Source organism: Hemicordylus capensis, chromosome 2, assembly GCF_027244095.1.
Source record: "Hemicordylus capensis ecotype Gifberg chromosome 2, rHemCap1.1.pri, whole genome shotgun sequence".
NCBI classification, from domain to species: domain Eukaryota; kingdom Metazoa; phylum Chordata; class Lepidosauria; order Squamata; family Cordylidae; genus Hemicordylus; species Hemicordylus capensis.
The window spans coordinates 207,052,480-207,066,146 of record NC_069658.1 but is presented as its reverse complement, the minus strand read 5'-3'; the positions used below and the strand labels follow the sequence as shown (position 1 = coordinate 207,066,146).

Below are 13,667 nucleotides of genomic sequence, written 5' to 3'. Positions count from 1 at the left end.
TCCTCCATCCCTCACGGCGAGGCTCGGCCCCTCCCTCCTCCGGGGAGCCCGGTCCTGAAACGCCCCCTCCCCCAGAAAAAACCCCAGAGGAGCCGCTGCCTGCCCCACAGGTGGCTCCCCCCCCAGACCCCAACCCCTGCAGACATCACCCTACCCTTCCTCCTCCACCTCCTCTCCCCACGCAGCCCGAGCAATGCTGCCCAAATCCCCTCCTCCCAGCTTTGATGAGATCCCCCCCACCAGGCCCCCCTCAGGATAGATCCACCCCGACCTCCCCCCTCACTCCTCCCCCATGCACGCCCCCCCTTTGGGGGTCCTTCACCCCATGCACTCCATCCCCCCAATCTCCAAGGAAGCGCCCCCACGTGCTCAGACCCCCCAGATCTCACGCACCGCACAGCCCCCCATGGGACCTCCTCTCCCCCCCCCTGGCGTCCCTCCAACGGCGGGGGCGTCCTCCTCCTCCCTCCCCCGTCTCCCCCAGCCCTCCTGCAGCCCCCTTCCATGCACTCGCCGCCCCCTCGCCCTACCTGGACGGAGCGGAGGCGGCCCGCCCGCCCCCAGCCGCCGCGACGGAGCAGCCCCGCTCTCGCTGCCGCTGCTGCCTCCCGAGTCCCGCCCGGCCAGCCAGCCCAGAGCCCCTTCCGGATGCGAGGCGGGGAGGGCAGCCGCGTCGACGCACGCGCGGAGGGACGCGCCCGGGCCGGGTGGGATCGCGCGTGCGCGCCGGAGGCTCACGAGGCCGCCGCCGCTGCCCTCACCCTGGAGGCGGCGGGGGCGGGGCCTGCTGCCTCCCCCCTCCGGTTGGGCGGGCCTGTTGCGTCGTGCGTGTGTGTGAAAAGCGGTATATACATGTTTGTAACCACAATGATAAACGCGCAGAAAGGCTGCGTGCAAAAGGAGTGGGACTACAACTCCCATCATCCGGTGGGACACCCACCAGAGAAGAAGTGGTGCCTACCTCCTGAGAGAGAAATATCCCGGCCCAAAGCGAGCGGGGGGGGAGGATCTCAGAAGACTGGGGTCCCCGGATGTGGCGGGACTACAACTCCCATCATCCAGAGCCACGGCGGCCTCTGGCTTGCTCCATTAGCAGTCCTCCCCTCCTAACTGGGCAAAGCAAGAGGCACCTTTTTAGAGTAGCCTTTTTAGAGCGGGGGAGAGCAGCTGGCCTTCTCCATCCCCAGCACAACACCCCTGCTGGATCAGGCCCAAGGAAGCTCATCCAGTCCAGCCTCCTGTTTCGCATGGTGGCCCACCAGATGCCGCTGGGAGCCAGTTGAAAGGGGCAGGCCCTCCCTCCTGCTGTGACTCCCCTGCGACTGGGACTCAGAGGCATCCTGCCTTGGTGGCCTGTAGCCCTCTGGCCTCTCCACCATGAAGTTCTCCAAGCCCCTCTTCAAGCCATCCAGGTGGTTGGCTGTCAGCACATCTGCAGTGGCGGCTGGTGGTGTGTCCTCTGCCTTGTTTCTCTTTCAGAGGGCGAGTGCGGGACGGGGAGCCGCCTTCATCCATAATTCTCGGTGTGAATTGCTTTGGGGACGCTTGATGGAAAGCGGCCGATCCATCATCTTCCCCGTGTTTGTGGTCTGTGTAAACAGGCTTCAGGCCTGAGGGGCGTAGCAGGAGAACAGCCCTGCGGCTGCAGGATCAGGCCCAAGGAGGCCCGTCCCATCCTCTGGGGAGCCCACAGGCAAGGGGTGGGGGGAGAGGGGCAGGCCCCTTCCCGTGCCCTGGAGAGGCTCTAGCCCTGCTGGCAAACGGAATTCAAGACAAGCCCTGTAAAAAGAAGGGGTTAAATGCAGGTGTAACCTGTATTTTCTCAAAAGGAACAGGACTCGGAACTTAAGACAATCTTCCGATGGCTAATACTAAAAAACCTAGTCTTCGATTCAGGTAAATACAGTAATTGAGCAATTTTAATTCTTTTAATTTTTATGTAGATCGCCTGGAGATGTTTCATAGCAGGCTGTTTATAAATGCAATAGATGAATAAAACAAGTCGTCCAGCCTCCTGCTCCCCTCAACAGCCAGCCAGGGCCCCCTGGGAAGCCCCCCAGCAGGGCAGGAAGGCAAGAGCCCCCCCCCGCCTGGGGTTCAGAGATAAGCAGCCTCTTATCCCCATAGCAATCATGACTAATAGCCAGCCACACACTTCTGCTTGGACTTGTCAGAGTGGGAAGGTGGGTCGGAAGTGTCTAGACAGAGCGCAAGACATTTTGACTCTGCATTTTAACGCAAAGAGGTTCCAGGGGTCTCTGCCCTCTTTTGCTTTCTGCCACCCAACTTGTAACAGCAGGAGTCAGCCCCAGAGAGTCCCCCGGTGGGGGGGCGGGGAGAGCAGGTTAAAGAAACAACCTCCGGAGGAAGAATGCAGAAGTCAAACTTGCAAAAAGGAAGTTTAATGTGAAAATAGTTTAGTTTGTACACACACACACACACACACACACACACACACACATAGACACACAGATCTCTCTCCAAGACAGACCTCCGACACACAGAGGAAGGAGATTCAGATTCCACCACCCGGATCCTGGAAAATGTCGCTCTGATCCTCATCCAGCCAGCAGCCAAAGGGACACGCAGGGCCAGGCAGCCATGGGGTGCCCCACATCCAAGAGCGGCTGCCCACCCTAGCCAAAGTACCAGGGCTTCATGGCCTCCAGCCCCAGAGCATCCTCACACAGCTGCTGATAATGCAGGGACACTTCCTTGCTGACGTCCGCAGACAGGTCCAGCACCTGCTGAAAGGTCCTGGAGAGGAAGAACCCAACAGAACTGAAGGGGAGGGGAAGCTGGTCTTCGACTGAGTCAGACCATCGGTCCATCTGGCTCCATGTTCCCCACACAGGCTGGCAGCAGCTCCGCCAAGGTTGCAGGCAGGCAGGCGTCTGTCTCAGCTTTGCGGCACTGACCACCTTTTTACCAGTTCATCTAAGAGAGGAGCTGTCAATCCTGGGTTCCCAGGTGTTGTTGGACTACAAACCCCATCATCCCATGGATGGGGATGATGCGAGTTGTAGTCCCAACGTCTGGGCAGCCAAGTGAGAGAAATCCCCAACGGCCATTTCCAGGACGTAGGCAGCCCTTTGAAAATGGACTTTCAAAAAAAAGTTTCTAAAACGTTTTTGCACTTTTTGTTTTGTTATTGTTTGTTGTGTTTCGTGTGTTTTTATTGGATGTTTTTAAATGGTGTGTTGTGAGCTGGCCAGAGAACAATTCATTATGGGGTGGCTAACAAAGTTATGATTATTCCTGCCAGCCCCCAAGTTGGCATAAAGCAGCTGGATTTTTGTTAGGAAATTATACCCAGTTGTTTCCCCCAAGGAACTTGAGGCAGCTTAGCAAAGTTAACAAGACTACAAACGAACAAGCCATCGCTCCGAAAGCAGCAGCCGGCCGGCCGCTTGCAGGAGCTCCAGGGCGGGACGGAGGGGCCGTATCCCAAGCTCTCCCCCCCGCCAGGCCCTCCTGCTGCCCCCCTTTCCGGAATACCTTGGCAACTCCACGTCCAGCTGCAGGGCGGCCTGCTGGAGGTCTCGCATGAGGCTCAGCGCCTTGGCGTTCTCTGGGGAGTTGGCTTCCAGGATCTCCCCCAGCGCGCCCAGAGTGCCGGCCAGCAATCTCTCCAGTTCCGCTAGCCAGGACAGAACCCGAGAGGCAGCTTTAGCTGGGATGCACTGAGAGCCCACGGCCCTGCCCCACTGCGGCCAGAGGGAACGGCCGAGGCCCCTTGGGAGTCTTCCAAGGAGCCGGCGACCGGAAGGAGGCGCCCTCGGTCAGTGGGGGAGCCCTGCTGCTGCGTCACACTCGGAAGACCCCCGACTCAGCCCCCCCCCCACACGGCCAGCGGCAGCGCATGGGAAGCCCCCTCTCTGCTCGGGACCCGGGAGGGCACCTTCCCCTACCTAGGAACTGGCTCTTGTCCTCTCCCACGTGGACCCCTCGGAAGGGCAGCTCGTGCCGGGTCGAGTCCAGGGCGGTGGCAAAGCTCTTGTACTCCTCTTGGAACCGGAGGCTCCGCTCAGAAGCAGGGGAAAGCGCTTCAGTCTGGAAACAGAGGTGGGAAAGCAAGACGGGAGGCAGCCGCGGGACCCGACCCAGCCCAGCACTTCGCCGAGTAGCTTCTCCTCCCCGTTTCAGGAGAGCCACAGAACAGCCACTCCGCCAGAGGCTCACCTGGCCTAGCCTCCCTCTCCCCACAGAAGACCGTCAGAGGCCTCCAAGGAGGGCAGGGGTCCAGGCGGCTTATGCTCTCTGAACCTGGGAGGCTCCATTTGCCGCCTGGTTTAGCCACCACTGGTAGGCCGCTCCTCCTCTTTGAAAGCCGCCGTATCTTGTGGCAGTGAGTTGCACAGATTAACAGGAACCCTCCAAACCAGGACTGGGTTCTAACAGCATACATCAGTGAACAGTGACAGATCTACGCGATAGCTGCATGGTCGACAGAGTTAGGGCCCCGTGACCGTGAAGAGAGGACGGCCGTACCATCTCCTCCTGCTCAGGAGACCTCTGCTGCAGCCAACAGTTGCCCTGTGGCCTCTGCAGCCGCAGGGAAGAGGGACGGGGCCTATTCATTTCAGCTCAGCAACCCCTGCCCCCAAGGGCAGCCTGTAGGCTTCCAGCACAGGGAGGGGGCTGCAGCTGGTCGCCCAGCCCAGGCCCGGCAGCAGCCCCCGGCCCCAACCTGCGTCTCCAGGGCTTCCGAGAGCTCCTGCTGCTTCTCCAGCCGCCTCAGCCGGCTCTTCTTCAGCTGCACCTCCTGCCGAAGCCTCCCTCGCTCCTCACAGAGCGCCAGCAAGTTCTTTTCGGCCTTCTCCTCAAAGAGGGCCATGTTCTTCTCCATCTGGCACAACAGAACAGCTCCAAGTTCAAAATCGAGCCACAATAATTATTATTTTTTTAAAGAACCCTCCTCAAGGCTGAAGGTCTTGCAGCTCTGTGTATGGCTGCCCGCCACTTACCTTCACGTTTGCATAGGTCAGCAGGAGCGTCTGCGACTCCAGCATTCGGATCAGCATCTCGGGATCGGAGGGCACCTGCAAGAAACAGAACAGCCGGCGGGGTGGAGTGGTGCGAGTGTCAGACTAGGGCCAGGGAGACCTGAGTTCAAATCCCCGCTGGAACTGCTGAGGGTAACTCTGGGCCATTCACTTCTTTCTCTGCCCAACCTGGTTGTGAGGATAAACTGAACTCTGTGCTCCTTAGAAGAAGAGCAGGATATAGATGCAAATAAATACATTTCCTTCCAGGGCTGCATTGACACAGGAAGAGGCCCTTAAAACGGCTGGCAAAGCAGGTCCCCAGAGTTATGGAGACAGCAACAACTCTGAGATGTCCCACCTTCACAGGCACAGAGAATGGGGAACCTCACCTGTATTCTACCAAAGACAACCACGGGGTTCTCTGCTGTGGTTGCCAATTCAACGGTACACTTTTACCTTACCGCATGACCAGCTCTCCTCCTTGAACTGGAAGATTTCCCTAAAGGCGAAACCTCAGCCAGAAGAGGGGTTTCTTCTCTCCTCCCCCCGCCAACCAGGTAATGACAGAAGCCTGGATGGGAGCGGGGGAACTCCCGCATCCTTGTAGCCAGGAGGCCCAGGGGAAAAGCTGCTCCCCACTGGGCTCCTCTTCCCAAGACGCCGCTCACAGGCGGCACTCACCAGGGTCTGCTCTTTCCTGGAGCCAGCTTTTTCGACAGGCCTTGAGAGCAGCGTCCGGTGGCAGTTCTTGCCTAGAGGCCCAGGGGCCACGGGAGAGACATGGAAGCCGCGTTTAGTGACAGGCTAGAGCCTGCCTCGACGTGGAATAGGTCGTTGTAGGCCATCCAAGTGAGCCGCCTTGCTCTCGGCAGCAGCCAAGAGCAGCCCGGCAGGCGGGCGGAAGGCCTCCTAGGTTCCAAGGGCTCTTTCCTGCACGGCACGCACAGGGGCTGCACTTTGAGAACCAAACACCACCCGCTCCGCCTGGCAGCAGAGACCTAGCCGCCTCGTTCTCGGGATGCTGGGCTTGGAAGAGGGCGCCTACCTTTGACGACAGAAAATTCCAGGTCGGGTCTTGCAGTTCCATGGCCTTCCAGCACAGTTGACTGCAACAACCCAGTGGCCGGTTCTAGGGGCAGGAGGAGAGGAAGAGAGAGAGAGCACACCCCGCCATCAGCATGGATAGTCTGGGGCTAGCTCCTCTTTCCTTACAGTGGCCAAGAACCGCCAACTGCCTTTGAGGGAGAAGAGAAGAAGTCAGCTAAGTGAACAGCTGTGACGGCTACCACCAGTGGTGGCTATTCATCTGTTTTTACGACACTGATTATGCTTTCAAAACCACCTTAGGGTCCTCGGACAGAAGCAGGCGTATAAATGCAAAGAACGGTCCAACTTCCTCTCAGGGTTCCAAAGGTCCAACTGCAGCCCAGCGGTTTTCTGGACGGGCAGGAGCTTATCAGAGCTGGTCTTCAACAAGAAGATCCGTCTTGGAAGAGAAACTCCCCCAAAAGGGCAGCTGGCCTAGAGGACTGAACTTGCCCTGCAGTGCTCCTCTTCACTGCCCGTTCCTCCTGCTCCAGGGCCCCACGGCCAGGGCCCCACATTAGCCAAGTGTGTGCTCCCCTCCACCTTTCCCAGGATTGCCTGCTCTATTCAGGAAGCAGGGAAGCTTCCAACCCACCATTGTGTGGACAATAAGGCATTCTCCGAGAAACAGGGGTCGGCTGCACAAGCCAAAATTCACCTGCCAAGTTCTTCTGCTTCCGGATCCAAATGGACGGTCTCTTTGGAGAGGCTGCCTTTTCCAGCTCGCTGGTGTTAGAGCTGGCCTAGCAATAGGAAAAGGGGGGCGGGGGGACAGACATGCTGAAGCCAGCGATTCTGAAGTCATTTCATGCAGAGTCAAGAGCATAACTGCTGTCGAAATTTAAAGAGGGGAGGAGACCTTGAGGCACACAACACCCCCAATTCACCACACTCTTTGCACCCCGTTCCAGAACACATCTACGTGGAAGAAAGCCTCACTAATTTCAGTTGGCATGACCCCCAATTAAAAGAGATTTGAGGCAACTACTCAAAGGTGTCTTAATTCCAAGTGCAGAGGGCCACCCCCATCGTTTTGAAGAAGATCCACATGGTTCTTTGGGGTGTGTGGGGTGTGCAGCACAGGCACCATCAGAAGAGGCGTTTCCCATTGCTCTCATACAGACAGGAGGGCACAGGTCTCTGAAGGTGGCTCCTGCAACACTCTTACGAAAAACTCTGAATTTTCTCTTCATGCTGCTGTTTCCTTTTGAAGGATCCGTCCCTCGTTACACCAAAGACCCAGCATTGCTTGTTGAGAAGAAACAGAACTCACCTTCCCAGCTCCCTTTTTATCATATTGCAGATAACGGGAAGGCACAATTCTTCCCCCTGAAAGAGAGTAACACAAAGATGGAGCCACGTCTGAAATGCCTCTGAGCACACACAGAGTAGCTTTCCACCCACAGATACACAGACACCTGGTAGAGGAGGAACATTGGAAGCGGCCATCGACTGAGTCAGACCTTTGGTCCATCTAGCTCAGTATTGTCTGCACAGACTGGCAGCGGCTTCTCCAAGGTTGCAGGCAGGAGTCTCTCTCAGCCCGATCTTGGAGATGCTAATAGGGAGGATGGAACTTGGAACCGAGATGCTCTCCCCAGAGCGGCTCCATCCCTTAAGGGGAATCTCTTGCAGTGCTCACTGCTCAGCCCCAGATATTTCTGAGATTCCTGCTCAGCCCAGACATTTTTTGCTCTGAAAGACCCTGGGCAACAATGGAGTGCTTCTGAGCATGTGCAGAGTTCCTCACTCCCTCCGCCCCCGATGCTTTTCGGAGAAGCCCGTTTTTTAAGCGGTTTCTCAAGCCTCATCAGTAGTGCAGCCCCTGAAAAGCCAAGGCCCGTGGCATGGGGAGGGCGGGGCCATCGCGGGGTCAGGGGCGGAGTGTCTGGAGGACACAGGAGGAGGGGCCCGGGGGTCCCAGCGCCAGGCCCTCCCTGCTGGCGGCAGCCTCTCCGGGCACGCCCATCCCCCCAAGGGGGAGAGGAGCTGCTGGGCGTGCCTCTGAGGGCGTGCAGAGTGCAGCCAGCCCTCACCTCTCAGCTTCGGCGGCCGGACGCTCTCCGATGCCTCGGCCGCTGCAGGTTCCCTGGAGAAAAAGGAGAAACGGGGGGGTGAGTGGGGAGCCCCTCGGGTGGAGCCCAGCCCCCCACCCACTTGGACCCCGCCTCACCCGCCCGCCGGCGGCGGCAGCGCCGCCTTTCCCGCCATCGCGGCTCAAACAGGAGCAGAAGAAATGACACGCCTAGAGCGGGCCACTTCCGGGACCCTCCCGCTCGGCTTCAGACTAGAGCCCGGGGCACTTCCGCCACCTCTGTCCCGCCGCGCCTGCGCAGAGGCCGCCCCTTGCCCCCTCGGGCAGCCCAGCCAGCCACCCGCTGGCTCCTCCTCCTGCCTGCGGCGGAATGCGAGTCAAGAGAGGCCCCGCGCTTAGAGTCGTAAACCGGCCGGTATAGACATGTGTCCGGTGAATAAGAATATACATATACATATATTTGGTGTTTGCAGATGATTCAGGAGGCGTGTTTGATGGTGACAGGCGTTCTAAGCGCTATTATTGTAAGTAGTTGTTGGTGGTGTGCGTATGAGAGACAGGCGCGGGGCGCGTCTAGTACGGAGAGCTACCGCCCCGCCCCCACTTCCGCCTCGGTAACCGTCATGGCGGCTGCGCCAGTCTCACTTCCGGCGTGTGCTTCCGCCTCGGCAGCTGTCATGGCCGCCCCGGCCCGGGCACGTGATCCCTCCTCCCCTCCCCGCCCTTAGAGAGACAGCTGGAGCGGCGGCGGCAGACAGGTGAGCTCCCCTCCCGGCGCAGAACAAGGTCCTCCTGAGCGTGTGCAGAGCGCCGCCCCACCCCAACGGCGGGGCACACGTGCAGAGTGCCTGCCTTGCCCCATCAGCGCCCCACACGAGCCCGTATCGGGGTCTCCAGGCTGGATCCCCAGAATGCTTGCAGCTCTTGTTCAGTGGGGAAGGGCCGTTGAATCAAGGCGCTGGCTAGCTGGCAGGCAGGCAGGCATTCAAGAGGTGCGGTCCTCCTCCGCCCTCCCAGGGAAGAACTTTATCCCTGGATTTCTGCCTGGCTTGGCGCTGCAGAGGCACAGAGCCTTCTTCGGCCACGGGGAGGGAGGGAGGAAGAGGGGCAATCCTTCTCCAGCCCCCTAGATTGTGTGAGCCCTTTGGGGACAGGGATCCATCTTATTTATTTATTTATCTATCTATTTATTTATTTATTTATCATCTGTGTGAACCGCCCTGAGCCATTTCTGGAAGGGCGGTATAGAAATCAAATAAATAAATAATAATTTTAATAATATAATATAAGCCAATGGGCTGTGAGTCAGACCCTTGGCCTATCTAGCTCAGTATTGTCTTCACAGACTGGCAGCAGCTTCTCCAAGGTTGCAGGCAGGAATCTCTCTCATCCCTATCTTGGAGATGCTGCTGCCAGGGAGGGAACGTGGAACCTTCAGCTCTTCCCAGAGCGGCTCCATCCCCTGAGGAGGGGAATCTCTTCCAGGGCTCACACATCAAGTCTCCCATTCCTATGCAATTAGGGCGGACCCTGCTTAGCTAAGGGGACAGGTCAGGCTTGCTGCCACCAGCCCAGCTCTCCTCTCCTCTGATGCTCTCACTTTCTCCCCCAGGCTCCCTCTCTGCAAGGATGCAGGCCCGGGGCAGGCAGCTCCTGCGGGGATTCTCCATCTACTGGAAGCCACTCTTCAGAGGCCGCCTTCTGCTAGTGACGAACACCCTCAGCTGCGGGGGGCTCCTGGCGGCAGGGGACACGCTCCGGCAAGCCTGGGAGATGAGGCAGGACCCCACACGGAAGCGCAACTTGGCCCGCACAGGTGGGGCTGCATTCGGGGGGAGGGCAGGCGGAGCGGGATCTCTGGGCAGTTTGCAGCCGCTCCACAAGGACCCTGCGATCCTACCAACGAAAGGGCACCAGTCCTCAGCTTGTCTTGCCCACGATGGGCCAGTTGTCTATTTCTGAGCCTCAATCTTCCCAGCTGTGAAATGGGCCCTTGCCCATCAGAAGAATTTGCTGTTCCTTAAATTGGCGTATTAATATTAATAATAATTTAAAAACTCTCAGTGTTACAGCTGGCCTTGAGCAAACAGCTTCTCTCTCCTTTGGCTGTCTTTGTGCCACTCTGAGGAATACTTGTAGAGTTTTGTGTTGGAATCTCTGATCTGTCATAACTGGGGGTGTCGGTTTCTTCTTGGTTATGCAGCTCATCCCAAGTGCCTGGCTGATTTTGCCCCTAGTGGTGGTCTTGAACTTTATAGTCCATGGTCTATTGCAAAGGGGTTTATCATAAAAACAAAGCAGATTCTGCTAACCTGAAGATTTGCATTTTATTCATTCATTCATTCATTCATTCATTCATTTGGTTGCTGTACCGCCCTTCCAGAAATGGCTCAGGGCGGTTTACAAAGAAAAATAACAAACAGATAAGATTGCTCCCTGTCCTCTCACAATCTAAAAAGAAATGTAAGATGGACACCAGCCACAGTCACTGGAGGGATGCTGTGCTGAGGGTGGAGAGGGCCAGTTGCTCTCCCCCTGCTAGATAAAGAGAATCGCCACAGTAAAAGGTGCCTCTTTGCCTGGTGAGCAGGGGTGCTTTAGTCAGCACACCCCAGCCTAAATTCACTGTGTGCAACAACCCGAGCTTTAAATGTGAGGGGTGGGGCGGGGGGGGAAGAGAAGGGAATAGATCAACACCTTTTGCCCTGGTGTTGATCTGGGGCTTTGTTGAAGCAGGGAAGCGGTTCACGTGGGCGCTGCTGAACTCTTGCTGGCTGGATTTGCTTTCAGAAGCAGAGCCTCCGTTCTGGACTCTGGATGGGGCTTGCTTTCCGAAAGAGCAAAGTTCACACCTCCCCTGCCAAGGAAGAGGACGTGGAGTTTGCTCCTTGTCGCAGGCAAGCCAGACGCCTGCGCTCGGTCTGAGTGGAGTCTTATCTTGCCCGTGGCCTCTCTTGGCCTGGGCAGCTCAGGGCTCCTCCAGCTGGCCTCTTTGGCTTCTCGCGCAAGGAACTGGCGCTGCAGTAACCTCTCTCTCCCCCAGCTCGGATGTTTGCCATCGGCTGCAGCATGGGCCCACTGATGCACTACTGGTACTTGTGGCTGGATCGTGCCTTCCCCGCTGCAGGCTTCAGCGGGATCAGAAACGTCCTGAAAAAGGTTTTCATTGACCAGATCGTGGCCTCCCCGGCCCTGGGGGTTTGGTATTTCTTGGGTAAGGGTAGCCACAAATGGCAGATCTCATCTTCCCCAGTCCATTGTGGCTGGGGATGATGGGAGTTGTAGTCCAATGACAGAACCGCACACAGTACTCCAAATGTGGCCGCACCAGAGAGTTGCATAAGGGCATTACGATATTTGCAGTTTTGTTTTCAATCCTCTTCCGAATGATCCTGAGCATAAAAGAGGAGATCCTTTTGGAGTTCCTCACAATCTGTTTTGGATTTCTTTACCATAAATACCGCCCAGGGACTTCTTTGTATGGGGCAGTATAGAAATGTAAGAAATAAATAGTTTAGTGTCATGTGCAGATCTGGCCACCTCACTGCTTACCCCAACTTCTGGATAATTTATGAACAAGTCCCAGTACAGATCCCTGGGGGACCCCACTTCTTACTTCCCTCCACTGTGAAAACTCCATTTATTCCTCCTCTCCGTTCTCTGTCCTCGAACCAGTTACCAATGGTGAAAGCTACTGGGCTGGATGACTTTACAAGGAGATTAAAGGAGGGCCTTTCACCATACCTGGGAGGGCCTCAATTCTCACCGACCTGGTGCCAGGCAGAGCGGTTAGGGCAGCCTACTGTCCACGCTGGGCCTAGATGGTTATTGTGCATCCTCTAGAGGAGGAAAGGAAGGCATCTTGTGTAATGGAAACTTGGCTCAATTCCGGCCCCTGATTCTGTACTGTCTGCCTCCAGGCATGGGATCCCTCGAGGGCCAGACCCTGGAGGCCAGCTGGCACGAGCTGGAGGACAACTTCTGGGAGTTCTACAAGGTGAGGCCAGCTGCCATACCCCCTCTGCTCCCATCCTGCCCCCCAGGCAGCCGCTGACCTGCTTTCCTCCCCCTGCCCACAGATGGATTGGTGCGTGTGGCCACCTGCGCAGCTGGTCAACTTCCTGTTCCTGCCGCCCAAGTACCGCGTGGTCTACATGAACGTCATCACTCTCGGCTGGGACACTTACCTGTCGTACCTGAAGCACCGCGTGAGTTCGGCCTCCCTCTCGCAGCGACGGAGGGCAGGGAACTGAGACTGTAGCCCAGAAACCAACGGGGCTTCCCCAGGACAGCGGTTCTGCTCTCTCCTCCAAGATCATTTGACTTGGAGATGAACCCAGGACCTCCTGGGCGTGAAGCCTTCTCCTCCAGTTTCCCTTGAACTGGTGAATCTCCAGTTTCTATGGAGCCAGACCCTTGGTCCGTCTTGGCTTCTCTGACTAGCCCCCGCTTTCCAGGGGCTTTACCCATCACCTGCTACCTTTGAACTGGGGGTTGAACCTGCGGTTTTCTACATGTAAAGCCTGGGCAGTGTCCGTTGGTCCCCGCAGTCTGGGCTTCCTGTTCAGAGGAACCTCTCCCTTTCCCTCCAGGGATTATCCCACTTAATCCAGATAATTACTGCAAATTAGTGGTGGAAAATTCTGGCTGGTGGGAGGACAGCAAGCCAAGGGAAATGGTCCAGGAGAAGCCCCCCAGACCACCAGTCCCACAGAGGGAGACTCCCCCTTCCTCTCTCCTCCAGCTTGTGATGGAGCACACAACTATTCCCCCGCCCCACTCCCCCCCCCCCCCGCAAACAGCCATTCACTGGGATTAAACTCTGGGCCATCCAGCATTGCGTCTCTGGAGTTGACTCAGCCCAACACAGAGTGGCAGAAACCACAAACAAGGACCTCATTCCCATTTGGCCATAAACGGTCTTTATCTGCAGGAGATTTTGTCTGAGTTTTTCCTGTTCTTTTCAGCCTAAGCAGCCGTCCGTCACTCTGGAAGAGGATGCCAAAGCCTGCGCTGTCGAAATCCAAACCGCTGGGTGAAGAGGACCATTGGAAAATGCACTGAAGGATCAAAGACGGAACCTTTTTTGGTCTTTTTAGCTGGAGCAGGTCTCTGCTTTTCTCTGGGGGAAAGGAGCTGGGACCTTTTCCTGCAGGAGACATTCGGATCATGCAAGGAACCGTTGCCATGGAGAGAGCACCCCACCGCTGAGGAAGCCAAGAGGTGGGAGGAGAAGGCCCTTGCTCCAAGAATGATCGCTCTGGAGCAACGCGGAGGACTGGGAAAGGGTTCTCTGTAGGATCCGATTTGGCACTGGAACTGGCCTTGTCTCTTCACAACTTCTAGTTGTTCTTTTTAAAAGTGCCAAATCTTTGATTTTTCCTAATTAAAGAAAAACGTGATTTCCTATTTTGCAGTACAGGAGGCTTTTTATTTCTGCAAATAAAAATAAACTGGGGTGGGGTGGGGAAGTTGCCTCTTTTGGAAAAGGAAAGGTGGTGCCGTTGAGTCCGACCACCACAGAGCCCTGTGGCTTTCTGGGTAGAATACAGGAGGGG

At 56.9% G+C, this 13,667-nt stretch overlaps 3 protein-coding genes across 10 annotated transcripts in view; 1 reads left to right on the top strand and 2 right to left on the bottom strand.

Annotated features, from left to right (window-relative positions):
* Positions 1-757, bottom strand: part of MYO9B (myosin IXB) — a 56,633-nt gene extending 55,876 nt beyond the window's left edge. For all 5 annotated transcript variants that reach the window (XR_008315356.1, XM_053291705.1, XM_053291708.1 and 2 more), the window contains exon 1: positions 531-757. The gene's annotated coding sequence lies outside the window, so the exon portion shown is untranslated. The remainder of the gene's footprint in view (positions 1-530) is intronic.
* Positions 758-2,386: 1,629 nt separating this feature from the next.
* HAUS8 (HAUS augmin like complex subunit 8) lies at positions 2,387-8,645 on the bottom strand. 2 transcript variants are annotated; one of them, XM_053291744.1, is made up of 11 exons: positions 8,564-8,645; positions 8,111-8,163; positions 7,348-7,403; positions 6,733-6,817; positions 6,034-6,117; positions 5,670-5,740; positions 4,968-5,042; positions 4,691-4,849; positions 3,912-4,053; positions 3,499-3,640; positions 2,387-2,757 (listed from the first exon to the last, which is right to left on the bottom strand). In XM_053291744.1, coding segments are annotated over exons 1-11 (990 nt in total). In that variant the 5' UTR covers positions 8,566-8,645; the 3' UTR covers positions 2,387-2,636. The 2 variants fall into 2 exon arrangements, with proteins under 2 accessions (XP_053147719.1, XP_053147718.1); XM_053291743.1 differs by lacking the exon at positions 8,564-8,645 and adding an exon at positions 8,248-8,398.
* On the top strand, positions 8,375-13,518 carry MPV17L2 (MPV17 mitochondrial inner membrane protein like 2). Of its 3 annotated transcripts, none has more exons than XM_053291753.1 (6): positions 8,375-8,633; positions 9,722-9,925; positions 11,153-11,323; positions 12,030-12,106; positions 12,189-12,317; positions 13,077-13,518. In XM_053291753.1, the coding sequence occupies exons 2-6, from the start codon at positions 9,739-9,741 to the stop codon at positions 13,146-13,148; spliced, it is 636 nt and encodes a 211-aa protein (XP_053147728.1). In that variant the 5' UTR covers positions 8,375-8,633; positions 9,722-9,738; the 3' UTR covers positions 13,149-13,518. The 3 variants fall into 3 exon arrangements, with proteins under 3 accessions (XP_053147728.1, XP_053147727.1, XP_053147729.1); XM_053291752.1 differs by lacking the exon at positions 8,375-8,633 and adding an exon at positions 8,656-8,867; XM_053291754.1 differs by lacking the exon at positions 8,375-8,633 and adding an exon at positions 8,899-9,101.
* Positions 13,519-13,667: the final 149 nt, after the last annotated feature.

What these genes read in the sequence shown, in the direction of transcription:
- HAUS8 (XM_053291743.1), bottom strand. Translation starts at nt 8,285, where the DNA reads ATGGCGGGAAAGGCGGCGCTGCCGCCGCCGGCGGGCGG. An exon ending in ATAAAAAGGGAGCTGGGAAG is followed by an intron (nt 6,818 to 7,347) that starts GTGAGTTCTGTT and finishes TCCTATTGCTAG; the next exon opens with GCCAGCTCTAACACCAGCGA. An exon ending in TGACCTATGCAAACGTGAAG is followed by an intron (nt 4,850 to 4,967) that starts GTAAGTGGCGGG and finishes CTGTTGTGCCAG; the next exon opens with ATGGAGAAGAACATGGCCCT.
- MPV17L2 (XM_053291753.1), top strand. Translation starts at nt 9,739, where the DNA reads ATGCAGGCCCGGGGCAGGCAGCTCCTGCGGGGATTCTCCATCTACTGG. An exon ending in GCGCAACTTGGCCCGCACAG is followed by an intron (nt 9,926 to 11,152) that starts GTGGGGCTGCAT and finishes TCTCTCCCCCAG; the next exon opens with CTCGGATGTTTGCCATCGGC. An exon ending in GGGGGTTTGGTATTTCTTGG is followed by an intron (nt 11,324 to 12,029) that starts GTAAGGGTAGCC and finishes GTCTGCCTCCAG; the next exon opens with GCATGGGATCCCTCGAGGGC.